At 45.5% G+C, this 27940-nt stretch overlaps 1 protein-coding gene across 2 annotated transcripts; it reads left to right on the forward strand.

The window, feature by feature from the left end:
• Positions 1–1883: 1883 nt before the first annotated feature.
• Positions 1884–27437, forward strand: fgl1b (fibrinogen like 1B). 2 transcript variants are annotated; one of them, XM_029699395.1, is made up of 10 exons: positions 1884–3168; positions 4964–5040; positions 5247–5383; positions 6459–6538; positions 9950–10109; positions 11874–11971; positions 16490–16578; positions 22381–22506; positions 23984–24048; positions 26913–27437. In XM_029699395.1, the coding sequence occupies exons 2-10, from the start codon at positions 4975–4977 to the stop codon at positions 27097–27099; spliced, it is 1008 nt and encodes a 335-aa protein (XP_029555255.1). In that variant the 5' UTR covers positions 1884–3168; positions 4964–4974; the 3' UTR covers positions 27100–27437. The 2 variants fall into 2 exon arrangements, with proteins under 2 accessions (XP_029555255.1, XP_029555256.1); XM_029699396.1 differs by lacking the exon at positions 1884–3168 and adding an exon at positions 4620–4643.
• The last annotated feature ends 503 nt before the right edge of the window (positions 27438–27940 follow it).

Genomic DNA, 27940 nt, shown 5'->3' on the forward strand with positions numbered 1-27940 from the left:
AACACTCCGAGTAATATCACCACTCCGGGTAATATCACCACTCCAGGTAATATCACCACTCCGAGTAATATCACCACTCCGAGTAATATCACCACTCCGGGTAATATCACCACTCCGAGTAATACCACCACTCCTATCACCACTCCGGGTAATATCACCACTCCGGGTAATATCACCACTCCTATCACCACTCCGGGTAATATCACCACTCCGAGTAATATCACCACTCTGAGTAATATCACCACTCCGAGTAATATCACCACTCCGGGTAATATCACCACTCCGAGTAATATCACCACTCTGAGTAATATCACCACTCCGAGTAATATCACCACTCCGGGTAATATCACCACTCCGGGTAATATCACCACTCCGAGTAATATCACCACTCCGAGTAATATCACCACTCCGAGTAATACCACCACTCCGAGTAATACCACCACTCTGAGTAATACCACCACTCCGAGTAATATCACCACTCCGAGTAATATCACCACTCCGAGTAATATCACCACTCCGAGTAATATCACCACTCCTATCACCACTCCGAGTAATATCACCACTCCGAGTAATATCACCACTCCTATCACCACTCCGAGTAATATCACCACTCCGGGTAATATCACCACTCCGGGTAATATCACCACTCCGGGTAATACCACCACTCCGAGTAATATCACCACTCCGAGTAATATCACCACTCCTATCACCACTCCGGGTAATATCACCACTCCGAGTAATATCACCACTCCGGGTAATATCACCACTCCGAGTAATATCACCACTCCGAGTAATATCACCACTCCGAGTAATATCACCACTCCGAGTAATATCACCACTCCAGGTAATATCACCACTCCGAGTAATATCACCACTCCGAGTAATATCACCACTCCGGGTAATATCACCACTCCAGGTAATATCACCACTCCGAGTAATATCACCACTCCGAGTAATATCACCACTCCGGGTAATATCACCACTCCGAGTAATACCACCACTCCTATCACCACTCCGGGTAATATCACCACTCCGGGTAATATCACCACTCCTATCACCACTCCGGGTAATATCACCACTCCGAGTAATATCACCACTCTGAGTAATATCACCACTCCGAGTAATATCACCACTCCGGGTAATATCACCACTCCGAGTAATATCACCACTCTGAGTAATATCACCACCCCGAGTAATATCACCACTCCGGGTAATATCACCACTCCTATCACCACTCCGGGTAATATCACCACTCCGAGTAATACCACCACTCCTATCACCACTGCGGGTAATATCACCACTCCGAGTAATATCACCACTCCGAGTAATATCACCACTCCTATCACCACTCTGAGTAATATCACCACTCCGAGTAATACCACCACTCCTATCACCACTCCAGGTAATATCACCACTCCGAGTAATATCACCACTCCGAGTAATATCACCACTCCTATCACCACTCCTATCACCACTCCGAGTAATATCACCACTCCTATCACCACTCCTATCACCACTCCGAGTAATATCACCACTCCGAGTAATATCACCACTCCGGGTAATATCACCACTCCGAGTAATATCACCACTCCGAGTAATATCACCACTCCGAGTAATATCACCACTCTGAGTAATATCACCACTCTGAGTAATATCACCACTCCTATCACCACTCTGAGTAATATCACCACTCCTATCACCTCTCCGGGTAATATCACCACTCCGAGTAATGTCACCACTCCGAGTAATGTCACCACTCCGAGTAATGTCACCACTCCGGGTAATATCACCACTCCGAGTAATATCACCACTCCGAGTAATACCACCACTCCTATCACCACTCCGAGTAATATCACCACTCCGAGTAATACCACCACTCCGGGTCGCCTGCTCCGATCTGGAATTATACAGCCTTGGTCTTGTGACTGTTAAAGACAGTTTAAAGGAGCTGGGCAAAAACTGGTTAAATCAACATTGTTTCCATGTCAATTTAAACAAACAAATCTATGGGATGACGTTGAATCAAAGTAGAAATGTAATTGGATTTGCATAAAGTAATCATCGTAAGGGCATTTCGTATTTTTTTTTTCACCCAACTTTGACAACTCAACCAAGTGTAAATCAAAACTAGATGTTTAACTGACATCTGTACCCAGTGGGTAACCGTCTAGCCACTGGTAGAGAACATAGCGGGTTTTCAGTCTGCTACTCTGCTCTTTTCCTCTGGTCGGCCTAGTAGTCCCCCTGCTCTGCGCTTAGGCTCAAATGGGCTTGTCTCCATTTCACATGGAATGTTCTTAAATTAGAAACTTATATTCGCTTTAATCCAGTGAATATGCCAATAAAAACGTGATGTGTGCCAATCTTTTCAAATTTAAAAATAAAAAAACTATTTTTTTCCTCAGTTGCAGCTGGTAAGGATTCTGAGAATACATCTGGAATCAATAAAGGGAATGAATGGTTCTGTTGATGGGGAAACACAGAAAACTACCTCATACTAAAACTTAAAGAACACTTCCATTTCAAATGTAGGATGATGTAGAATGTTTTTTTCCAGGACCAGACAGAGTGGTAGGATGATGTAGAATGTTTTTTTTCCAGGACCAGACAGAGTGGTAGGATGATGCATCATGTTTTTTCCAGGACCAGATAGAGTGGTAGGATGATGTGGAATGTTTTTTCCAGGACCAGATAGAGGAGAGTGGTTTGTGAAAAAAATGGTGTGTCATGCACCTGAAGTGTCCCAAAATGGAACTCTATTCCCTACATAGTGCACTACGTTTGATCAAAGCGCCCTGGGTCTTGGTCAAACGTAGTACACTACATGAGGAATTGGCTGCTATTTGAGACAATGCTCAAATGTTCCCCACAGAGGATGGACCGTAGCCTAGATACAGGTGGTCGGTGGGTTCACTGATCTAAGATCAGTGTATCCACACCAACTCTCTACCTTGACCACCAAACTGGGGAAAAAGCCAAACTGATCTTCGATCAGATTTCTGGGTTACCTCCATTCTTCTCTTTCTCTAACGTGAACCATGCGGAACCAAGCGGACAGCGTCTGGGCTGATGAATCACCGATATAATACGGTATCTGAACACACTGTACCTAGACCACAGACCTTCTTCAACTACTCACAACCGAAGAAACACTGAAGAAGTTTTAAGGTAGGCTCTAGATATCCATGTTTTCTGTTTTATAAACTTTATGTTAAATGAAAAAATATGAAACTATTTCATGTATTCCATTCTATGTCATGTAGCCTAATATCAGTGATACTTTTTAGCCTAGATACAGAGCATTCGGAAAGTATTCAGACCCCTTGGCTTTTTCCTCAGTTTGTTACATTACAGCGTTATTTTAAAATTGATTAAATAGTTTTTTTCCTTATCAATCTACACACAATACCCGATAATGACAAAGCAAAAACTGAAATATCCTATTTACGTAAATATTCAGACCCTTTACTCAGTACTTTGTTGAAACACCTTTGGCAGTGATTGTAGCCTTGAGTCTTCTTGGGTATGACGCTACAAGCTTGGCACACCTGTATTTGGGGAGTTTCTCCCATTCTTCTCTGCAGATCCTCTCAAGCTCTGTCAGGTTGGATGGGGAGCGTCGTTGCACAGCTGTTTTCAGGTCTCTCCAGAGATGTTCCATCGGTTTCAAGTCCGGGATCTGGCTCGGCCACTCAAGGACATTCAGAGAAGCCACTCCAGTGTTGTCTTGGCTGTGTGCTTAGGGTCATTGTCCTGTTGGAAGGTGAACCTTCGCCCCCAGTCTGAAGTCCTGAGCACTCTGGGGCAGGTTTTCATCAAGGATCTCTCTGTACTTTGCTCTGTTCATCTTTCCCTCAATCCTGACTTGTCTCCCAGATCCTGCCGCTGAAAAACATCCCTACAGCATGACGCTGAACCAGCATGCTTCACCTTAGGGATGGTGCCAGGTTTCCTCCAGATGAGACACTTAGAATTCAGGCCAAAGAGTTCAGTCATGGTTTCATCAGACCAGAGAATCTTGTTTCTCATGGTCTGAGAGTCCTTTAGATGCCTTTTGGCGAACTTCAAGCGGGCTGTCATGTGCCTTTTACTAAGGAGTGGCTTTCATCTGGCCTCTCTACCATAAAGGCCTGATTAATGGAGTGCTGCAGAGATGTTTTTCCTTCTGGAAGGTTCTCCCATCTCCACAGAGGAACTCTAGTGCTCTGTCAGAGTGACCATTGGGTTCTTGTTCACCTCCCCGACTAAGGCCCTTCTCCCAGATTGCTCAGTTTGGCCGGGTGGCCAGCTCTAGGAAGAGTCTTGGTGGTTCCAAACGTCTTCTATTTAAGAATGATGGAGGCCACTGTGTTCTTGGGAACCTTCAATGCTGCAGAAATGTTTTGATACCCTTCCCCAGATCTGTGCCTCGACACAATCCTGTCTCAAAGCTCTATGGACAATTCCTTCAACCTCATGGCTTGGTTTTTGCTCTGACATGCTAAGACCTTATATAGACAGGTGTGTGCCTTTCCAAAAAATGTCCAATCAATTGAATTTACCACAGGTGGACTCCAATCAAGTTGTAGAAATATCTCAAGGATGATCAATGGAAACAGGATGCACCTGAACTCAATTTAGAGTCTCATAGCAAAGGATCTGAGGTATTTCTGTTTTTAATTTTTTATACATTTGTAAAAATGTCTAAAAACCTGTTTTCGCTTATTCATTATGGGGTAATTGTGTGTAGAGGGATGAGAAAAAACATTTATTTAATCCATTTTAGAAGAAGTCTGTAACCTAACAAAAATGTGGGAAAAGTCAAGGGGTCTGAATACTTTCCGAATACACCGTACCTGCTATGTAACCCTGTTGATAGATGAAATATACTTGGATCAGTTATTGGATGTGTCAATGTCCTTTGCCTGCATATATTGAGTGAATTTATCCTTTTCATATTCTTTATTATTTTATCTTGTTATAGACTTCTAACTGATGATCATGTCTCTGATGCTACTGCTGGTGTTGGCGTGCCAAGCCATGGCATCACCTCGACTCTCAGTATGTACCAATCATTGTGGGGAGCATTCTACGCATACCATTCCCTGACTCTGTAATCTTCCTTAGGCTCAGCTTCTTTCACCAAGAGAGGGTGCTTTGAAAAGCTTCTGTTTACCGCTTACAAAGCCAATTTCTCTTTGGGGGACACAATGAATTGATTTATTGATTGATTGATTGATTTTAAATTTCCTCTATCTCCCCCCGAGGCATCAGACCCCTGCGTTCTCGAACTAGAGGAGTTGAGACGTGACGTCCGTATTCTGGAGAACAAACTGTTGATCGGGGCGTGGCAGCTCAACCATGTCAAGGCACACAGCTACATCATCACCCCACCACTACCCAGGTATAGCATGACATGTTACTGCTCTGTAGCTTTTATTCTGTTGAATCTCCCAGACATTATGGAGTCTCCCCTTCTAATCAACCCTGACCCCAACCCTGACCCCAACCCTGCCTCTGACCCCAACCCTGACACCGACCCTGACCCCAACGCTGACCCTGACCACGACCCTGACCCCAACCCTGCCTCTGACCCTGACCCCAAGCCTGACCCTGCCTCTGACCCTGACCCCAAGCCTGACCCTGCCTCTGACCCTGACCCCAACCCTGCCTCTGACCCTGACCCCAACGCTGACCCTGAAGATAACACTATGGAGTCTCCCCTTCTAATCAATACTGACCCTGACCCCAACCCTGCCTCTGACCCTCTGACCCTGACCCTGACCCCAACCCTGACCCTGACCCCAACCCTGCCTCTGACCCTGACCCCAACCCTGACCCTGACCCCAACCCTGACCCCAACCCTGCCTCTGATCCTGACCCCAACCCTGACCCCAACCCTGCCTCCGACCCCAACCCTGACCCCAACGCTGACCCTGACCCCAACCCTGCCTCTGACCCTGACCCCAACCCTGCCTCCGACCCTGACCCCAACCCTGACCCCAACCCTGCCTCTGACCCCAACCCTGACCCCAACGCTGACCCTAACCCCAACCCTGACCCCAACCCTGCCTCTGACCCCAACCCTGACCCCAACCCTGCCTCTGATCCCAACCCTGACCCCAACCCTGCCTCTGACCCCAACCCTGACCCCAACGCTGACCCTGACCCCAACCCTGCCTCTGACCTTGACCCCAACGCTGACCCTGACCCTGACCCCAACCCTGCCTCTGACCCTGACCCCAACCCTGACCCCAATGCTGACCCTGACCCTGACCCCAACGCTGACCCTAACCCTGACCCTGACCCCGACCCTGACCCCAACCCTGACCCCAACGCTGACCCTGACCCCAACCCTGCCTCTGACCCTGACCCCAACCCTGACCCTGACCCCAACCCTGACCCTACTTTGCTTTATGTATGGACAATAAAGTAACATTCTTCTTCTTCCTCACCCTGCCCACAAACTCTGCCTCCAGCACCAACCTAACAGAGGAATACAGGACAGGAGCCCTAGCATCTCTACCTCCAGCAGGAAGCCTCATCGTACATGACAAAGGTGAGAGATTCATAGCCTTGTTTTGCCAACTCCTACAGTATAGTCATCATTGTCAATGACCAAGACAACACTTAAACTGATTTGGGATCAGGCTAAGAGGTTACATCCTCCGTTAGCCAACAGATCTGACCCGCTGGCTTACAGCTGCACTAGGGGTCGGACAATGAGAAATGTGTTGTTCTCCTGACCTGAGTCAGCCAAACAGAAGATATTATAACAACGTCATGTCCAATAGGCTATATACTTTATTCTATTCTACTGTATTTTAGTCCATGCCACTCTGACATTGCTCATCCATATATTTACATATTTCTAAATTCCATTCTTCTACTTTTAAATGTGTGTATTGTTAGATATTACTTGTTGGATATTACTGCACTGTTGGAGCTGGGAACACAAGCATTTAGTTAGATACTACTGCACTGTTGGAGCTAGGAACACAAGCATTTATTTAGATATTACTGCACTGTTGGAGCTAGGAACACAAGCATTTAGTTAGATATTACTGCACTGTTGGAGCTAGGAACACAAGCATGTAGTTAGATATTACTGCACTGTTGGAGCTAGGAACACAAGCATGTAGTTAGATATTACTGCACTGTTGGAGCTGGGAACACAAGCATGTAGTTAGATATTACTGCACTGTTGGAGCTGGGAACACAAGCATTTAGTTAGATATTACTGCACTGTTGGAGCTGGGAACACAAGCATTTAGTTAGATATTACTGCACTGTTGGAGCTGGGAACACAAGCATTTAGTTAGATACTACTGTTGGAGCTGGGAACACAAGCATGTAGTTAGATATTACTGTTGGAGCTGGGAACACAAGCATGTAGTTAGATATTACTGTTGGAGCTGGGAACACAAGCATGTAGTTAGATATTACTGCACTGTTGGAGCTGGGAACACAAGCATTTAGTTAGATACTACTGCACTGTTGGAGCTGGGAACACAAGCATTTAGTTAGATATTACTGCACTGTTGGAGCTGGGAACACAAGCATGTAGTTAGATATTACTGTTGGAGCTGGGAACACAAGCATGTAGTTAGATATTACTGCACTGTTGGAGCTGGGAACACAAGCATTTAGTTAGATACTACTGCACTGTTGGAGCTAGAAACACAAGCATTTAGTTAGATATTACTGCACTGTTGGAGCTGGGAACACAAGCATGTAGTTAGATATTACTGTTGGAGATGGGAACACAAGCATGTAGTTAGATACTACTGCACTGTTGGAGCTGGGAACACAAGCATTTAGTTAGATATTACTGCACTGTTGGAGCTAGGAACACAAGCATTTAGTTAGATATTACTGCACTGTTGGAGCTAGGAACACAAGCATGTAGTTAGATATTACTGCACTGTTGGAGCTAGGAACACAAGCATGTAGTTAGATACTACTGCACTGTTGGAGCTAGGAACACAAGCATGTAGTTAGATATTACTGCACTGTTGGAGCTAGGAACACAAGCATGTAGTTAGATATTACTGCACTGTTGGAGCTGGGAACACAAGCATGTAGTTAGATATTACTGCACTGTTGGAGCTGGGAACACAAGCATTTAGTTAGATATTACTGCACTGTTGGAGCTGGGAACACAAGCATTTAGTTAGATATTACTGCACTGTTGGAGCTGGGAACACAAGCATTTAGTTAGATATTACTGCACTGTTGGAGCTGGGAACACAAGCATGTAGTTAGATATTACTGTTGGAGATGGGAACACAAGCATGTAGTTAGATACTACTGCACTGTTGGAGCTAGGAACACAAGCATTTAGTTAGATATTACTGCACTGTTGGAGCTGGGAACACAAGCATTTCGTTAGATATTACTGCACTGTTGGAGCTGGGAACACAAGCATTTAGTTAGATATTACTGCACTGTTGGAGCTGGGAACACAAGCATTTAGTTAGATATTACTGCACTGTTGGAGCTGGGAACACAAGCATGTAGTTAGATATTACTGCACTGTTGGAGCTAGGAACACAAGCATGTAGTTAGATATTACTGCACTGTTGGAGCTGGGAACACAAGCATTTAGTTAGATATTACTGCACTGTTGGAGCTGGGAACACAAGCATTTAGTTAGATATTACTGCACTGTTGGAGCTGGGAACACAAGCATTTAGTTAGATATTACTGCACTGTTGGAGCTGGGAACACAAGCATTTAGTTAGATATTTCTGTACTGTTGGAGCTGGGAACACAAGCATTTAGTTAGATATTACTGTACTGTTGGAGCTGGGAACACAAGCATTTATTTAGATATTACTGCACTGTTGGAGCTAGGAACACAAGCATGTAGTTAGATATTACTGCACTGTTGGAGCTGGGAACACAAGCATTTAGTTAGATATTACTGCACTGTTGGAGCTAGGAACACAAGCATTTAGTTAGATATTACTGTACTGTTGGAGCTGGGAACACAAGCATTTAGTTAGATATTACTGCACTGTTGGAGCTGGGAACACAAGCATTTAGTTAGATACTACTGCACTGTTGGAGCTGGGAACACAAGCATTTAGTTAGATACTACTGCACTGTTGGAGCTAGGAACACAAGCATTTAGTTAGATATTAATGTACTGTTGGAGCTAGGAACACAAGCATTTAGTTAGATACTACTGCACTGTTGGAGCTGGGAACACAAGCATTTAGTTAGATATTACTGTTGGAGCTGGGAACACAAGCATTTAGTTAGATACTACTGCACTGTTGGAGCTGGGAACACAAGCATTTAGTTAGATATTATTGTACTGTTGGAGCTAGGAACACAAGCATTTAGTTAGATATTACTGTACTGTTGGAGCTAGAAACACAAGCATTTAGTTAGATATTACTGTTGGAGATGGGAACACAAGCATTTAGTTAGATATTACTGTTGGATCTGGGAACACAAGCGTTTAGTTAGATATTACTGCACTGTTGGAGCTGGGAACACAAGCGTTTAGTTAGATATTACTGCACTGTTGGAGCTAGAAACACAAGCATGTAGTTAGATATTACTGTTGGAGATGGGAACACAAGCATTTAGTTAGATATTACTGCACTGTTGGAGCTAGGAACACAAGCATGTAGTTAGATATTACTGCACTGTTGGAGCTGGGAACACAAGCATGTAGTTAGATATTACTGCACTGTTGGAGCTAGGAACACAAGCATTTAGTTAGATATTACTGCACTGTTGGAGCTGGGAACACAAGCATTTCGCTACACCTACAATAACATCTGCTAAATATGTGTATGTGACCAATAAAATGTAATTTGATTTGTTTAAATAATATAATATAAATTTATAATATATATTTTTTTTTATGGTAATTGAGTGTTACACCTTTTCAGTAAAATGTGCCTTCATAGTAAGTTGTGATAATATCTCTGCATGTGTCACCTCTCATCTCCAGACTGCTCTGAGCTGTATGACAGACAGAGGCCAGACTCCGGGTTTTACCGGATCAGACCCAGAGTGGATCAGGAGCCGGTTCTAGTCTACTGTGACATGGAAGATGGAGGGGGATGGACTGTTATACAGCGACGAAGACATGGCAGGGTTGACTTCAACAGGTGTGTGTGTGTGCGATCTTTGGAAAGCTGGCCTGTTTAACCTCTACAATCAGCTAGTAGCTTTTCACATCAGCACTGTGGCTTCCAGCTACTAGCTACTGTGTGTCAAATCAAATTGTATTAATCCTCCTCCTTTCCCTGTAGTCCACAATCACCTCCTTTGTCTTGATCACATCAGCATAGTGACGTAAGGGGAAGCAGCAAGTGTGAGACTTTAACCAGTGAATGTTCTCTCCTCTATAGAGACTGAACCAGTGAATGTTCTCTCCTCCATAGAGACTGAACCAGTGAATGTTCTCTCCTCTATAGAGACTGAACCAGTGAATGTTCTCTCCTCCATAGAGACTGAACCAGTGAATGTTCTCTCCTCTATAGAGACTGAACCAGTGAATGTTCTCTCCTCCATAGAGACTGAACCAGTGAATGTTCTCTCCTCTATAGAGACTGAACCAGTGAATGTTCTCTCCTCTATAGAGACTGAACCAGTGAATGTTCTCTCCTCTATAGAGACTGAACCAGTGAATGTTCTCTCCTCTATAGAGACTGAACCAGTGAATGTTCTCTCCTCCATAGAGACTGAACCAGTGAATGTTCTCTCCTCCATAGAGACTGAACCAGTGAATGTTCTCTCCTCTATAGAGACTGAACCAGTGAATGTTCTCTCCTCTATAGAGACTGAACCAGTGAATGTTCTCTCCTCCATAGAGACTGAACCAGTGAATGTTCTCTCCTCCATAGAGACTGAACCAGTGAATGTTCTCTCCTCTATAGAGACTGAACCAGTGAATGTTCTCTCCTCCATAGAGACTGAACCAGTGAATGTTCTCTCCTCTATAGAGACTGAACCAGTGAATGTTCTCTCCTCCATAGAGACTGAACCAGTGAATGTTCTCTCCTCCATAGAGACTGAACCAGTGAATGTTCTCTCCTCCATAGAGACTGAACCAGTGAATGTTCTCTCCTCCATAGAGACTGAACCAGTGAATGTTCTCTCCTCCATAGAGACTGGACCAGTGAATGTTCTCTCCTCCATAGAGACTGAACCAGTGAATGTTCTCTCCTCCATAGACTGAACCAGTGAATGTTATCTCCTCCATAGACTGACCCAGTGAATGTTTTCTCCTCCATAGACTGACCCAGTGAATGTTCTAGACTGAACCAGTGAATGTTCTAGACTGAACCAGGGAATGTTCTCTCCTCCATAGACTGAACCAGTGAATGTTCTAGACTGAATCAGTGAATGTTCTAGACTGAACCAGTGAATGTTCTAGACTGAATCAGTGAATGATCTAGACTGAATCAGTGAATGTTCTAGACTGAATCAGTGAATGCTCTCTCCTCCATAGAGACTGAATCAGTGAATGCTCTAGACTGAACCAGTGAATGTTCTAGACTGAATCAGTGAATGCTTTCTCCTCCATAGAGACTGAATCAGTGAATGCTCTAGACTGAATCAGTCAATGCTCTCTCCTCCATAGAGACTGAACCAGTGAATGTTCTAGACTGAATCAGTGAATATTTTCTCCTCCATAGAGACTGAATCAGTGAATGCTCTCTCCTCCATAGAGACTGAATCAGTGAATGTTCTCTCCTCCATAGAGACTGAATCAGTGAATGCTCTCTCCTCTATAGAGACTGAACCAGTGAATGTTCTCTCCTCCATAGAGACTGAACCAGTGAATGCTCTCTCCTCCATAGAGACTGAACCAGTGAATGCTCTCTCCTCCATAGAGACTGAATCAGGGAATATTTTCTCCTCCATAGAGACTGGGTGGACTACAGAGACGGGTTTGGAGACTATAAACTGTGGAACGATGAATTCTGGCTGGGCAACGAACACATCCATTCCCTGGTGAAGGACGGTAAGATCTGGGGCCATATGGGGCCATATGTAAAATATGTAGGCTGCCAACCCTAACCCTATGAGAGGCTTGATATATACGGCCCCAGAACACATTCACTCTCTGGTTTTAGGGCGGCAGGTAGCCTAGTGGTTAAGGGCCAGTAAATGCCAGTAAGGGCCAGTAAGAGCCAGTAAAAACCAGTAAGGGCCAGTAAGAGCCAGTAAGGACCAGTAAGGGCCAGTAAGGGCCAGTAAGGGCCAGTAAGGGCCAGTAAGGGCCAGTAAGGGCCAGTAAGGGCCAGTAAGGGCCAGTAAGGGCCAGTAAGGGCCAGTAAGGGCCAGTAAGAGCCAGTAAGGGCCAGTAAGGGCCAGTAAGGGCCAGTAAGGACCAGTAAGGACCAGTAAGGGCCAGTAAGGACCAGTAAGGGCCAGTAAGGGCCAGTAAGAGCCAGTAAGGTCCCGTAAGCGAAAGGTCACTGGTTTGAACCCCTGAGCCATCATTGTAGAAAAATCTGCCGTTCTGCCCTTGAGCAAGGCAATTAACCCCGAAGCCGATGCCGATGATTAAGGCAGCCACTCCATACTGCTCTGATTCAGAGGAACGAGATGGAACGAGATGGGAGTAACAATACAGGCTATTTGCTCTGAGACCGGCATAATAATGTAATGAAACAAGCAGGGAGCAGGTTTCAAACCCTCAACATTCTAGTCCAGGACGCTATCAACTGTACCCAAATGTATTAATTGGGGTTGGGGCTGATTGGAATCTTTAATCTTTAACATATGGAAAGGGGGAAAGTATTATTATTCGTTTTTAACCAGCGTAGCAGGGTGGGCTGTTATCTGAACAATAGACTATTCAACCTTTACTAAAGAATTGCCTAATAGCCGAGCTACTTGAGGTAGGTGTGAACCCCCCTCCCCCTCCCCAACATGAGGTAGGTGTGAACCCCCCCTCCCCCTCCTCAACTTGAGGTAGGTGTGAACCCCCCTCCCCCTCCCCAACATGAGGTAGGTGTGAACCCCCCCTCCCCCCCCCCCAACTTGAGGTAGGTGTGAACCCCCCCTCCCCCTCCCCAACTTGAGGTAGGTGTGAACCCCCCCCCCCCCCCCCCCCAACTTGAGGTAGGTGTGAACCCCCCCCTCCCCAACATGAGGTAGGTGTGAACCCCCCCCTCCCCAACATGAGGTAGGTGTGAACCCCCCCTCCCCCTCCCCAACTTGAGGTAGGTGTGAACCCCCCCCTCCCCCTCCCCAACTTGAGGTAGGTGTGAACCCCCCCCTCCCTCTCCCCAACTTGAGGTAGGTGTGAACCCCCCTCCCCCCAACTTGAGGTAGGTGTGAACCCCCCCCTCCCCAACATGAGGTAGGTGTGAACCCCCCCTCCCCAACTTGAGGTAGGTGTGAACCCCCCCCCTCCCCAACTTGAGGTAGGTGTGAACCCCCCCCTCCCCAACTTGAGGTAGGTGTGAACCCCCCCCTCCCCAACTTGAGGTAGGTGTGAACCCCCCCCCCAACTTGAGGTAGGTGTGAACCCCCCCCTCCCCCTCTCCAACTTGAGGTAGGTGTGAACCCCCCCCCTCCCCAACTTGAGGTAGGTGTGATCCCCCCCCTCCCCCCCCCAACTTGAGGTAGGTGTGAACCCCCCCCCCCACCCAACATGAGGTAGGTCTGAACCCCCCCCTCCCCAACAAGAGGTGGGTGTGAACCCCCCCCCCTCCCCAACATGAGGTAGGTGTGAACCCCCCCCCTCCCCCTCCCCAACTTGAGAATGTCTCACCCCATGTTCAACAATTCAAATGTATTTATATAGCCCTTCTTACATCAGCTGGTGTCACAAAGTGCTGTACAGAAACCCAGCCTAAAACCCCAAACAGAAAGCAATGCAGGTGTAGAAGCACTGTGGCTAGGAAAAACTCCCTAGAAAGGCCAAAACCTAGGAAGAAACCTAGAGAGGAACCAGGCTATGAGGGGTGGCCAGTCCTCTTCTGGCTGTGCCGGGTGGGGATTATAACAGAATATGGCCAAGATGTTCACATGTTCATAGATGACCAGCAGGGTTAGATAATAATAATCACAGTGGTTGTAGAGGGTGCAACAGGTCAGCACCTCAGGAGTAAATGTCAGTTGGCTTTTCATAGCCAATCATTCAGAGTATCTCTACCGCTCTTGCTGTCTCTAGAGAGTTGAAAACAGCAGGTCTGGGACAGGTAGCACGTCCGGTGAACAGGTCATGGTTCTATAGCCGCAGGCAGAACAGTTGAAACTGGAGCAGAAGCACGACCAGGTGGACTGGGGACAGCAAGGAGTCATCAGACCAGGTAGTCCTGAGGCATGGTCCTAGGGCTCAGGTTCTCAGAGAGAGAAATAATGAAAGAAAGGAGAGAAAGAAAGAGAGAAAAAGTGAGAAAAAGCGAGAGAGAATTAGAGAGAGCATACTTAAATTCACACAGGACACTGGATAAGACAGGAGAAATACTCCAGATATAACAGACTGATCCTAGCCCCCCAACACATAAACTACTGCAGCATAAATACTGGAGGCTGAGACAGGAGGGGTCAGGAGACACTGTGGCCCCGTCCGACGATACCCCCGGACAGGGCCAAACAGGAAGGATATAACCCCACCCACTTTGCCAAAGCACAGCCCCCACACCACTAGAGGGATACCTTCAACCACCAACTTACCATCCTGAGACAAGGCCGAGTATAGCCCACGAAGATCTCCCCCACGGCACAACCCTATGGGGGCGTCACGTTAGTGAAACCCTGAGGGTTTTGTTTTTCTCAGAATAGAAACACCATAATATTAATCTAATTAATTAAGCCAAGTTTCTTAAAATCATCCCACATACTATGTTATTACAAAACAGGTTTTATATTCTCTTGTGATGCCAATATGGAAGACTATCAAATACTTCTCAAAGATGCCCTCTGGTTGTCAAACTAGCACTAACTTGCATTAACAGAAAACATATCTGACTATTAAACTGCCTACTACTCGGGCTCAGAACGTAGGATATGCATATTATTAGTAGATTTGGATAGAAAACACTCTGAAGTTTCTAAAACTGTTTGAATGATGTCTGTGAGTATAACAGAACTCATATGGCAGGCAAAAACTTGAGAAAAAAATCCAACCAGGAAGTGATTTGCAGTTTTTCAAGACTGGGCCTATTCAGTATAAAGTGACTTAGGGTTCATTTTGCACTTCCTAAGGCTTCCACTAGATGTCAACAGTCTTTAGAACGTTGTTTCAGGCTTTTGCAGTGTACAGAGAGCGAACAAGACCTCCTGGAGTCTGATGACCGAGAGAATGACATGGCCTCAGTTGCGCGCATTCACGTAAGAGGTAGCTGTGTTCCATTACATTTTTAAAGACATTTGAATCGTCCGGTTGGAATATTATTGAACTTTTATGTTAAAAAGGCCCTAAAGATTGATGCTATACATCGTTTGACATGTTTCTACGAACGTAAATATAACTTTTTTTGACTTTTCGTCGTGAAATTTTCTGCGCGCTTCCTATATTTGGAGTAGCTTACTGAACGCGCTAACAAAAAGGACATAAATTATGGACTTTATCGAACAAAACAACATTTATTGTGGACCTGGGATTTCTGTGAGTGCATTCTGATGAAGATCATCAAAGGTAAGTGAATATTTATAATGCTATTTATGATTTTAGATTACTCCAAAATGGTGGGTATCTGTATTGCCTGATGTTATTTTTTGAACGCTGTACTCAGATTATTGCAAAGTGTGCTTTCCCTGTGAAGCTTTTTTGAAATCTGTCACAGCGGTTGTATTAAGGAGATGTTAATCTATAATTATTTGAATAACAGTTTAATATTTTATCAACGTTTATGATGAGTATTTCTATAAATTGATGTGCTCATTCACCGGAAGTTTTCGGAGGAAAAGCATTTCTGAACATTACGGGCCAATATAAAATGGGGTTTTTGGATATAAAAATGAACTTTATCGAGCAAAACATACATGTATTGTGTAACATGAAGTCCTATGAATGCCATCTGATGAAGATCATCACAGGTTAGTGCAGCAGGTAAGGTGTACCGCAGTATGACACAACTTTTAAAGGAGGAACCACTGTATGTGTGTGTGTGTGTAATAATGTGCATGTGTGTAATAATGTGTCTGTGTATGTGTGTAATAATATGTGTGTGTGTGTAATAATATGTGTGTGTATGTGTAATAATATGTGTGTGTGTGTGTGTGTGTGTGTGTGTGTGTGTGTGTGTAATAATATGTGTGTGTGTAATAATATGTGTGTGTGTGTGTAATAATATGTGTGTGTGTGTGTAATAATGTAAGTGTGTGTGTAATAATGTTTCTATGTATGTGTGTAATAATATGTGTGTGTAATAATGTGTAATGTGTGTGTGTGTAATGTTTGTAGTGTGTGTGTGTGTGTAATAATGTGTATGTGTGTAATAATGTGCATGTGTGTAATAATATGTCTGTGTATGTGTGTAATAATGTGTGTGTAATATGTATGTATGTGTGTGGGTTTGAGGTGAGAACCTGGTGAAGATAGATCTGATGGACTGGGGCGGAGCGAAGACTCATACCTACTACCAGAACTTCAGGATCACAGACGAGAAGGTAAGACACTCAGAAGACTGTGTATAGTCTGGGGGATGGCTGGTAACAGGCTGGGGATGGCTGGTAACAGGCTGTGTGATGGCTGGTAACAGGCTGTGGGATGGCTGGTAACAGTCTGGGGGATGGCTGGTAACAGGCTGGGGATGGCTGGTAACAGGCTGTGGGAAGGCTGGTAACAGGCTGGGGATGGCTGGTAACAGTCTGTGGGATGGCTGGTAACAGTCTGGGGATGGCTGGTAACAGTCTGGGGATGGCTGGTAACAGTCTGGGGATGGCTGGTAACAGTCTGGGGATGGCTGGTAACAGGCTGGGGATGGCTGGTAACAGTCTGTGGGATGGCTGGTAACAGTCTGGGGATGGCTGGTAACAGTCTGGGGATGGCTGGTAACAGTCTGGGGATGGCTGGTAACAGTCTGGGGATGGCTGGTAACAGGCTGTGGGATGGCTGGTAACAGGCTGTGGGATGGCTGGTAACAGGCTGTGTGATGGCTGGTAACAGTCTGTGGGATGGCTGGTAACAGGCTGTGTGATGGCTGGTAACAGTCTGTGGGATGGCTGGTAACAGGCTGTGTGATGGCTGGTAACAGGCTGGGGATGGCTGGCAACAGTCTGGGGATGGCTGGTAACAGTCTGGGGATGGCTGGTAACAGGCTGGGGATGGCTGGTAACAGTCTGGTGATGGCTGGTAACAGTTTGGGGATGGCTGGTAACAGTCTTTGGGATGGCTGGTAACAGTCTGTGTGATGGCTGGTAACAGTCTGGGGATGGCTGGTAACAGTCTGGGGATGGCTGGTAACAGTCTGGGGATGGCTGGTAACAGGCTGTGGGAAGGCTGGTAACAGGCTGTGGGAAGGCTGGTAACAGTCTGTGGGATGGCTGGTAACAGGCTGGGGATGGCTGGTAACAGTCTGGTGATGGCTGGTAACAGTTTGGGGATGGCTGGTAACAGTCTTTGGGATGGCTGGTAACAGTCTGTGTGATGGCTGGTAACAGTCTGGGGATGGCTGGTAACAGTCTGGGGATGGCTGGTAACAGTCTGGGGATGGCTGGTAACAGGCTGTGGGAAGGCTGGTAACAGGCTGTGGGATGGCTGGTAACAGTCTGGGGGATGGCTGGTAACAGGCTGGGGATGGCTGGTAACAGGCTGTGGGAAGGCTGGTAACAGGCTGGGGATGGCTGGTAACAGTCTTTGGGATGGCTGGTAACAGTCTGGGGATGGCTGGTAACAGTCTGGGGATGGCTGGTAACAGTCTGGGGATGGCTGGTAACAGTCTGGGGATGGCTGGTAACAGGCTGGGGATGGCTGGTAACAGTCTGTGGGATGGCTGGTAACAGTCTGGGGATGGCTGGTAACAGTCTGGGGATGGCTGGTAACAGTCTGGGGATGGCTGGTAACAGTCTGGGGATGGCTGGTAACAGGCTGTGGGATGGCTGGTAACAGGCTGTGGGATGGCTGGTAACAGGCTGTGTGATGGCTGGTAACAGTCTGTGGGATGGCTGGTAACAGGCTGTGTGATGGCTGGTAACAGTCTGTGGGATGGCTGGTAACAGGCTGTGTGATGGCTGGTAACAGGCTGGGGATGGCTGGCAACAGTCTGGGGATGGCTGGTAACAGTCTGGGGATGGCTGGTAACAGGCTGGGGATGGCTGGTAACAGTCTGGTGATGGCTGGTAACAGTTTGGGGATGGCTGGTAACAGTCTTTGGGATGGCTGGTAACAGTCTGTGTGATGGCTGGTAACAGTCTGGGGATGGCTGGTAACAGTCTGGGGATGGCTGGTAACAGTCTGGGGATGGCTGGTAACAGGCTGTGGGAAGGCTGGTAACAGGCTGTGGGAAGGCTGGTAACAGTCTGTGGGATGGCTGGTAACAGGCTGGGGATGGCTGGTAACAGTCTGGTGATGGCTGGTAACAGTTTGGGGATGGCTGGTAACAGTCTTTGGGATGGCTGGTAACAGTCTGTGTGATGGCTGGTAACAGTCTGGGGATGGCTGGTAACAGTCTGGGGATGGCTGGTAACAGTCTGGGGATGGCTGGTAACAGGCTGTGGGAAGGCTGGTAACAGGCTGTGGGAAGGCTGGTAACAGTCTGTGGGATGGCTGGTAACAGGCTGGGGATGGCTGGTAACAGGCTGTGGGATGGCTGGTAACAGGCTGTGGGAAGGCTGGTAACAGTCTGGGGATGGCTGGTAACAGGCTGTGGGATGGCTGGTAACAGGCTGTGTACTTCTGATTGAACTCATTTCATTATCTTTAGTAGTCGTGGGGGCTACTCTGTCAGGTGGACAGAAAGTATTTAAAAGCCAGATGGGTTTAACAATTTACTTTTAATTAATTTGTACAAATTTCAGAAAACATAATTCCACTTGGACATGATGGGGTACTGTGTGTAGGCCAGTGACCGCCAAAAAATCTCAATTTATGCTATTTTAAATTCAGGCTGTAACACAAAAAAATGTGTAAAAAGTCAAGGTGTGTGAATACTTCCTGAAAGCGTCTACTTCCTGTTGATTATACTAATTTCAGATCTCTTTGACCTTATAATTGCTAGAGACGTGAAACCATACAGTCATACAGTATGGCAGCATATTGTAACACTTTACCTTCCCACAGGAAAGTATATGAAATGCATGGGCCATTATGCATCATTTAAATTGTACGGCCTTTCAACTTGCAGGGATGGGCCTTCGGAAATGTCTTAATTATAGGCTACTTTCTCTGTTTCCTTGTTCTATCGTGCTAAATATGGATCGTCAGTAGGTCTAATAACAAATATTCAACTGCCAATTTACTGTTAGCTCTCTTCAGTTGGTATAGCCTACACGGTACTACTGTACTCTAACCTTTACTATCTACCCCCTTGTACCTCCCTTTCCTTCCCTCTTTCTCCTCGCCATCCCTCCTCCCCTTCCCTCCATCCCTCACCCAGCATAGCTACTGTCTGCTAGCCTCACAAGCCGCCGCATCTCGCGAGCTTACATGAACGTTAGCTACATGTATCTGTGTAATGTACTGTAAGCTCGCGAGATCAGGCGTCTTGCGAGGCTAATCGGCTATAGTATGGTGGTTTAGGAGGGGAGGCTAATCGTCTATAGTATGGTGGTCTAGTGGTCTAGGAGGGAGGCTAATCGTTTATAGTATGGTGGTCTAGGAGGGGAGGCTAATCGTCTATAGTATGGTGGTCTAGTGGTCTAGGAGGGCAGGCTAATCGTCTATAGTATGGTGGTCTAGGAGGGGAGGCTAATCGTCTATAGTATGGTGGTCTAGTGGTCTAGGAGGGGAGGTTAATCGTCTATAGTATGGTTGTCTAGTGGTCTAGGAGGGGAGGCTAATCGTCTATAGTATGGTGGTCTAGTGGGCTAGGAGGGGAGGCTAATCGTCTATAGTATGGTGGTCTAGGAGGGGAGGCTAATCGTCTATAGTATGGTGGTCTAGGTGGGGAGGCTAATCGTCTATAGTATGGTGGTCTAGGAGGGGAGGCTAATCGTCTATAGTATGGTGGTCTAGTGGTCTAGGAGGGGAGGCTAATCGTCTATAGTATGGTGGTCCAGTGGTCTAGGAGGGGAGGCTAATCGTCTATAGTATGGTGGTCTAGTGGTCTAGGAGGGGAGGCTTATCGCCTATAGTATGGTTGTCTAGTGGTCTAGGAGGGGAGGCTAATCTTCTATAGTATGGTGGTCTAGGAGGGGAGGCTAATCGTCTATAGTATGGTGGTCTAGGAGGGGAGGCTAATCGTCTATAGTATGGCGGTCTAGGTGGGGAGGATAATCGTCTATAGTATGGTGGTCTAAGAGGGCAGGCTAATCGTCTATAGTATGGTGGTCTTGGAGGGAGGTTAATCAAATCAAATTGTATTAGTCACATGCGCCGAAAACAACAGGTGTAGACCTCACAGTGAAATGCTGAATACAACAGGTGTAGTAGACCTCACAGTGAAATGCTGAATACAACAGGTGTAGTAGACCTCACAGTGAAATGCTGAATACAACAGGTGGTGTAGACCTTACAGTGAAATGCTGAATACAACAGGTGTAATAGACCTCACAGTGAAATGCTGAATACAACAGGTGTAGTAGACCTCACAGTGAAATGCTGAATACAACAGGTGTAGTAGACCTCACAGTGAAATACTGAATACAACAGGTGTAGTAGACCTCACAGTGAAATGCTGAATACAACAGGTGGTGTAGACCTCACAGTGAAATGCTGAATACAACAGGTGTAGTAGACCTCACAGTGAAATACTGAATACAACAGGTGTAGTAGACCTCACAGTGAAATGCTGAATACAACAGGTGTAGTAGACCTCACAGTGAAATGCTGAATACAACAGGTGGTGTAGACCTTGCAGTGAAATGCTGAATACAACAGGTGTAGACCTTGCAGTGAAATGCTGAATACAACAGGTGTAGACCTCACAGTGAAATGCTGAATACAACAGGTGTAGACCTTGCAGTGAAATGCTTACTTACAGGCTCTAACCATGCAGAATAAAACACATGATTAAGAATAAGAAATACAAGTAGCAAGTAATTAAAGAGCAGCAGTAAAATAACAATAGTGAGGCTATATACAGGGGGGTACCGGTACAGAGTCAATGTGCGGGGACACCGGTTAGTCGAGGTAATTGAGGAATATGTAGTCTGGAAAGCCTTTTGATTAGATGTTCAGGAGTCTTATGGCTTGGGGGTAGAAGCTGTTTAGAAGCCTCTTGGACCTAGACATGGTGCTCCGGTACTGCTTGCCGTGCGGTAGCAGAGAGAACAGTCTATGACTAGGTTGGCTGGAGTCTTTGACAATTTTTAGGGCCTTCCTCTGACACCGCCTGGTATAGAGGTCCTAGATGGTAGGAAGCTTGGCCCCGGTGATGTACTGGGACGTACGCACTACCCTCTGTAGTGCCTTGCGGTCGGAGGCCGAGCAGTTTCCATACCATGCAGTGATACATATACACGATGGTGGTCTGCTTAAAACATGTTGGTATTACAGACTCGGACAGGGAGAGATTGAAAATGTCAGTGAAGACACTTGCCAGTTGGTCAGCGCATGCTCTCAGTACACGTCCTGGTAATCCATCTGGAACCTGCGGCCTTGTGACCGTTGACTGGTTTAAAGTTCTTACTGACATCTGCTACAGAGAGCGTGATCACACAGTCGTCCGGATCAGCTGGTGCTCTCATGCATGTTTCAGTATTATTTGCCTCGAAGCGAGCATAGAAATAGTTTAGCTCGTCCGGTAGGCTCGTGTCACTGAACAGCTCTCGGCTGTTCTTCCCTTTTTAATCTGAAATAGTTTGCAAGCCCTGCCACATCCGACGAGCGTCGGAGTCGGTGTAGTAGGATTCGATCTTAGGCCTGTATTGACACTTTGCCTGTTCGATGCTTCGTTGGAGGGCATAGCGGGATTTCTTATAAGCTTCCAGGTTAGAGTCCCGGTCCTTGAAAGCGGCAGCTCTAATCGTCTATAGTATGGTGGTCTAGTGGTCTTGGAGGAGATGCTTTACTGTTACCCTTACCATTCCTCTCCCTCTCTCTCCCCCAGGATAGCTATCGTCTATGGTATGGTGGTCTAGGAGGGGATGCCTCTCTCTCTCTCTCTCTCTCCCCTTCTCTTCCTCTCTCTCTCTCTCTCTCCCTCTCTCTCCCTTTCCCTCTCTCTCCCTCTCCCTCTCTCTCTCCCCCCAGGATAGCTATCGTCTATGGTATGTTGGGTCTAGTGGTCTTGGAGATGCTCTACTGTTACCCTTACCATGCCTCTCTCCCTCTCTCTCCCCCTCTCCCTCTCTCCCTCTCTCTCCCCCCAGGATAGCTACCGTCTATGGTATGGTGTATCTAGCGGTCGTGGAGGAGATGCTTTATCAGGAGGAGGGGGGATGGTGGAGCAGTGGTCTTCCTCTCTCAGTGGGATGCAGTTCAGCACCAGAGATCAGGTTAGTCAACCAATCAGCACCAGAGATCAGGTTAGTCAACCAATCAGCACCAGAGACCAGGTTAGTCAACCAATCAGCACCAGAGATCAGGTTAGTCAACCAATCAGCACCAGAGACCAGGTTAGTCAACCAATCAGCACCAGAGATCAGGTTAGTCAACCAATCAACACCAGAGACCAGGTTAGTCAACCAATCAGCACCAGAGACCAGGTTAGTCAACCAATCAGCACCAGAGATCAGGTTAGTCAACCAATCAGCACCAGAGACCAGGTTAGTCACAGCTACCCAATCAATCAATCAATCATTCCCAGGTTAGTCACAGCTACCTAATCAATCATTACCAGGTTAGTCACAGCTACCTAATCAATCATTCCCAGGTTAGTCACAGCTACCTAATCAATCATTCACAGGTTAGTCACAGCTACCTAATCAATCATTCCCAGGTTAGTCACAGCTACCTAATCAATCATTACCAGGTTAGTCACAGCCACCTAATCAATCAATCATTAGCAGGTTAGTCACAGCTACCCAATCAATCATTCCCAGGTTAGTCACAGCTACCTAATCAATCATTCCCAGGTTAGTCACAGCTACCTAATTAATCATTACCAGGTTAGTCACAGTTACCTAATCAATCATTACCAGGTTAGTCACAGCTACCTAATCAATCAATCATTACCAGGTTAGTCACAGTTACCCAATCAATCATTACCAGGTTAGTCACAGCTACCTAATCAATCATTACCAGGTTAGTCACAGCTACCTAATCAATCAATCATTACCAGGTTAGTCAGAGCTACCTAATCAATCATTACCAGGTTAGTCACAGCTACCTAATCAATCATTACCAGGTTAGTCACAGCTACCTAATCAATCAATCCCAGGTTAGTCACAAGCCAGTATGTGATGAAAGCATTTCTTATTGTAGACACAGTGAAAGGCACTCATAGTGTATTGAGCATAGTGAAAACACTCATAGTGTATTGAGGACAGTGAAGGCACTCATAGTGTATTGAGCACAGTGAAAGGCACTCATAGTGTATTGAGCACAGTGAAGGCACTCATAGTGTATTGAGCAGAGTGAAGGCACTCATACTGTATTGAACACAGTGAAGTCACTCATAGTGTATTGAGCACAGTGAAAGGCACTCATAGTGTATTGAGCACAGTGAAAGGCACTCATAGTGTATTGAGCACAGTGAAGGCACTCATAGTGTATTGAGCACAGTGAAGGCACTCATAGTGTATTGAGGACAGTGAAGGCACTCATAGTGTATTGAGCACAGTGAAAGGCACTCATAGTGTATTGAGCACAGTGAAGGCACTCATAGTGTATTGAGCACAGTGAAAGGCACTCATAGTGTATTGAGCACAGTGAAAGGCGCTCATAGTGTATTGAGCACAGTGAAAGGCGCTACATTTTGTCATTAAAAAATCAGAATGTAAATATAATTTGTTATCCTGGTGATTCCTATAGGACCATGACCGCTTCCTACAGGGCAGCTGTGCCCAGGAGAACAATGGAGGCTGGTGGTACAACAGGTAGGTGAGGAGACTAATGTCGTCTCTCGCTTTTCACATTTCAGCTTTTTCCATTTGTAATTCATTAGTAAACACTTCTAAAAAAAATAAAAAAACAAACGTTAATTCCACTTTGACATTATGGGGTGTTGTGTGTGTAGGTCAGTGACGCAAAATCTCAATTGTAATCCATTTTAAAAGTTGTAACACAACAAAATGTGGAAAAAGTCAAGTGGTGTGACTACTTTCTGAAGTCACTGTACATCATCTAATTAGACTATATTGTATTTGCAAAGTCGTCACCAGCTATTGTTTCAATTCAACCCAGATTTCAACTAAAAATTGACAATATATATATACTGTCTAGGGTTTCAAGCTCTGGTAGATTTAAAGTGGAATCTTCAAGTTAATGATTAATGTGTTATATGCAAACTCAATCTCAAAAATGTAAAACAAAATGTTAGAATCTTTGTAAAATATATCATAAATGTGACTGATGGAGCGATGTCACACATGCAGCTAACTAAAACGTATGGAAATGTCTGCTCTACTCAAAATTACAACCAACTAATTGCAGCATTACCGCAAAAACGGAAGAGGCAAGTAGAAGGAGGAAATGTAAGGAACTTGTCTGTCGGCATTAAAGACTGTAATTGGTTAAAGAAAATTGTGATAAATAAAAAAGTACACCAGTTTCATTTAAGGATCCATAAAATTGACAGCCGTGCCATACAGATTGCAAAATAGTTGGGAAGAGATTTTCAATGTGCCGATTCCATGGCACATGGTTTATGAACTGGTACACAAAACTACGCCAGATTCAAAACTTAGTTTTGCAATTTAAATTATTATACAAACTTCACTATATGGGAGCTACAACCATCCCAGCTCTGCATATTTTGCTGTGAAGAGACAGAATCATTAGATCACTTGTTTTGGTACCGTCCTTAAGTAGCTTGTTTTTGGTCGCAGGTTCAGGAATGGCTGAAGATTTGCAACATTTATCTGGAGCAAACCCTGCAGACAGCACTGCTGGGTGTCTTGCTGGGTGTCTTGAAAAGCCAAAGTCAATCAATCAATAATATAATAATACTTTTAGTAAAAATATTGATCTTTAATGTACAATCTGTAGAAACTATGAGAATGGAAAGGTTGAAGACTTTTGTGAAACATTACAGCACAGTTAAAAAAATATACAGTATGGCAATTAGAAATCAAAACTGGAGGGTCCTCAGAGATAGATGGGAGGGGTTGAGGGGAGCTGAAGGATGGGACTGGACGGTGGTCAGAGATAGATGGGAGGGGTTGAGGGGAGCTGAAGGATGGGACTGGATGGTGGTCAGAGATAGATGGGAGGGGTTGAGGGGAGCTGAAGGATGGGACTGGATGGTGGTCAGAGATAGATGGGAGGGGTTGAGGGGAGCTGAAGGATGGGACTGGATGGTGGTCAGAGATAGATGGGAGGGGTTGAGGGGAGCTGAAGGTTGGGACTGGATGGTGGTCAGAGATAGATGGGAGGGGTTGAGGAGAGATGAAGGATGGGACTGGATGGTGGTCAGAGATAGATGGGAGGGGTTGAGGGGAGCTGAAGGTTGGGACTAAAATCGAATAAATAAAGAGAACTATTGTAAAATACATTGTGTCCGTAAAATGTATATAGTCTGTACAAGTAGGAAGTAGAAGCCTAAGTGTTATTGTTCATTAATTTACTCCAATTAGGGGAGGGGTGGTAGGCTTAGGGGAAAATAATAAAGAAGGAAAATATTTATTCTAAAATACTGTATAAGGGGGATTGGAAATGATGCAGACAATTATGGAACATATGGAAAGGGAGGAGCCTAGCACTATGGAACATATGGAAAGGGAGGAGCCTAGCACTATGGAACATATGGAAAGGGAGGAGCCTATCACTATGGAACATAACGAAAGGGAGGAGCCAAGCACTATGGAACATACGGAGGGGGAGGAGCCTAGCACTATGGAACATACGGAGGGGGAGGAGCCTAGCACTATGGAACATACGGAAAGGGAGGAGCCTAACACTATGGAACATACGGAAAGGGAGGAGCCTAGCACTATGGAACATAACGAAAGGGAGGAGCCTAGCACTATGGAACATAAGGAAAGGGAGGAGCCTAGCACTATGGAACATACGGAAGGGGAGGAGCCTAGCACTATGGAACATTACAGAAAGGGAGGAGCCTAGCACTATGGAACATAAGGAAAGGGAGGAGCCTAGCACTATGGAACATAAGGAAAAGGAGGAGCCTAGCACTATGGAACATACGGAAAGGGAGGAGCCTAGCACTATGGAACATAAGGAAAGGGAGGAGCCTAGCACTATGGAACATACGGAAGGGGAGGAGCCTAGCACTATGGAACATTACGGAAAGGGAGGAGCCTAGCACTATGGAACATAAGGAAAGGGAGGAGCCTAGCACTATGGAACATAAGGAAAGGGAGGAGCCTAGCACTATGGAACATACGGAAAGGGAGGAGCCTAGCAATATGGAACATAAGGAAAGGGAGGAGCCTAGCAATATGGAACATAAGGAAAGGGAGGAGCATATGGCTCTGTGTCCATCTCTTTCTCTTGGCCGGGCTTAACAGAGTGTAACACTAAATATCTACGTCCCACTCTGTGTATCCAACCAGATGTCCCTCCTGGCAGCGCTTGGCAAACCTAGTGGTCCAACTCTGTACATGTTATGTCCCTTTCCTCCGCCCTCTCCAGCTGTCATGTCTTCCTGTCTGTCACTCTCTCTTTATCCGTGTTGCTTACTATCTCTTTGCTGCACTTGATAAGCTCTAACACTGTAATGTATTTCTCTCGCTCTGTACTCAGAACTCAGTACATGTGTTGATGTGTTCACATGTCTCTCCAGGTGTCATGCAGCCAACCTGAATGGGAAGTTCTACCGCGGCGGAGTCTACAAGGGTCTCTATGACAACGGTGTGGTGTGGGGAACCTGGAGAGGCTTGTGGTACTCCCTCCGACACACCACCATCAAACTACGGCCCCTGCTCTCCCTGGATAACCTGGCAGGCAGCGGAGCAGGGCCAGATGGGTAGAGGGTCCAGGAAACACCGAGGCTTCAGCCAGGGCTAGGCCTCAACACACGGAGCCAGTCAACCACCGAACCACCTGCTGTAGAATGTATTAGAGGCAACTAGTAGGGCTTTAAAAAAAAACATTATTTTAAAATATATTTTCATTTATTGTTTGTTATTTTCACATCTTTTTGTCAAATTCTTTGTAAATATATAAAATGTTAATGAGACTTTGTCTTTCTAGTTTTATAGTATAGTTGACACATTAAGCTCACAGCAGGGGAATTATATAGTTCAGACGTATATGATTTGAACTAAATGCAATTATGCAATAATAATAAATGAGAGTTATAAACGAACACGTCTCCCTGATGTTTACAGTTAATCAACCTGGATGAAACACTAATACTGAAGTAAAATCAACCTGAAATACACACTAATACTGTAGTAAAATCAACCTGGATGAAACACTAATACTGTAGTAAAATCAACCTGAAATACACACTAATACTGTAGTAAAATCAACCTGGATGAAACACTAATACTGTAGTAAAATCAACCTGGATGAAACACTAATACTGTAGTAAACTCAACCTGAATGAAACACTAATACTGAAGTAACATCAACCTGAAATACACACTAATACTGTAGTAAACTCAACCTGAAATACACACTAATACTGTAGTAAAAGAAACAGTATAGTAGTAAAGTCTGTGCTGAATACAAAAGGCAATAAACCAGCACATAGAAAAAAATGCTTGAAAGGTGACAATACAAGCCGCCATCTTGTAAAAAAGGTCAGTGGAAAGTTATTTTTGGGTAACAGCTTAGAGTACATTCACGTAGCCCCTGAACAATACA

The sequence above is a fragment of the Salmo trutta genome, chromosome 19 (genome assembly GCF_901001165.1).
Source record: "Salmo trutta chromosome 19, fSalTru1.1, whole genome shotgun sequence".
Taxonomy (NCBI): Eukaryota; Metazoa; Chordata; class Actinopteri; order Salmoniformes; family Salmonidae; genus Salmo; species Salmo trutta.

Bases quoted from the DNA above. Each gene is read 5' to 3' on its own strand.
- fgl1b (XM_029699395.1), top strand. From the start codon at position 4,975: ATGATCATGTCTCTGATGCTACTGCTGGTGTTGGCGTGCCAAGCCATG. The intron at 5,041-5,246 runs GTATGTACCAAT...TCTCCCCCCGAG, and splicing joins TGGCATCACCTCGACTCTCA to GCATCAGACCCCTGCGTTCT. The intron at 24,049-26,912 runs GTAGGTGAGGAG...ATGTCTCTCCAG, and splicing joins GGAGGCTGGTGGTACAACAG to GTGTCATGCAGCCAACCTGA.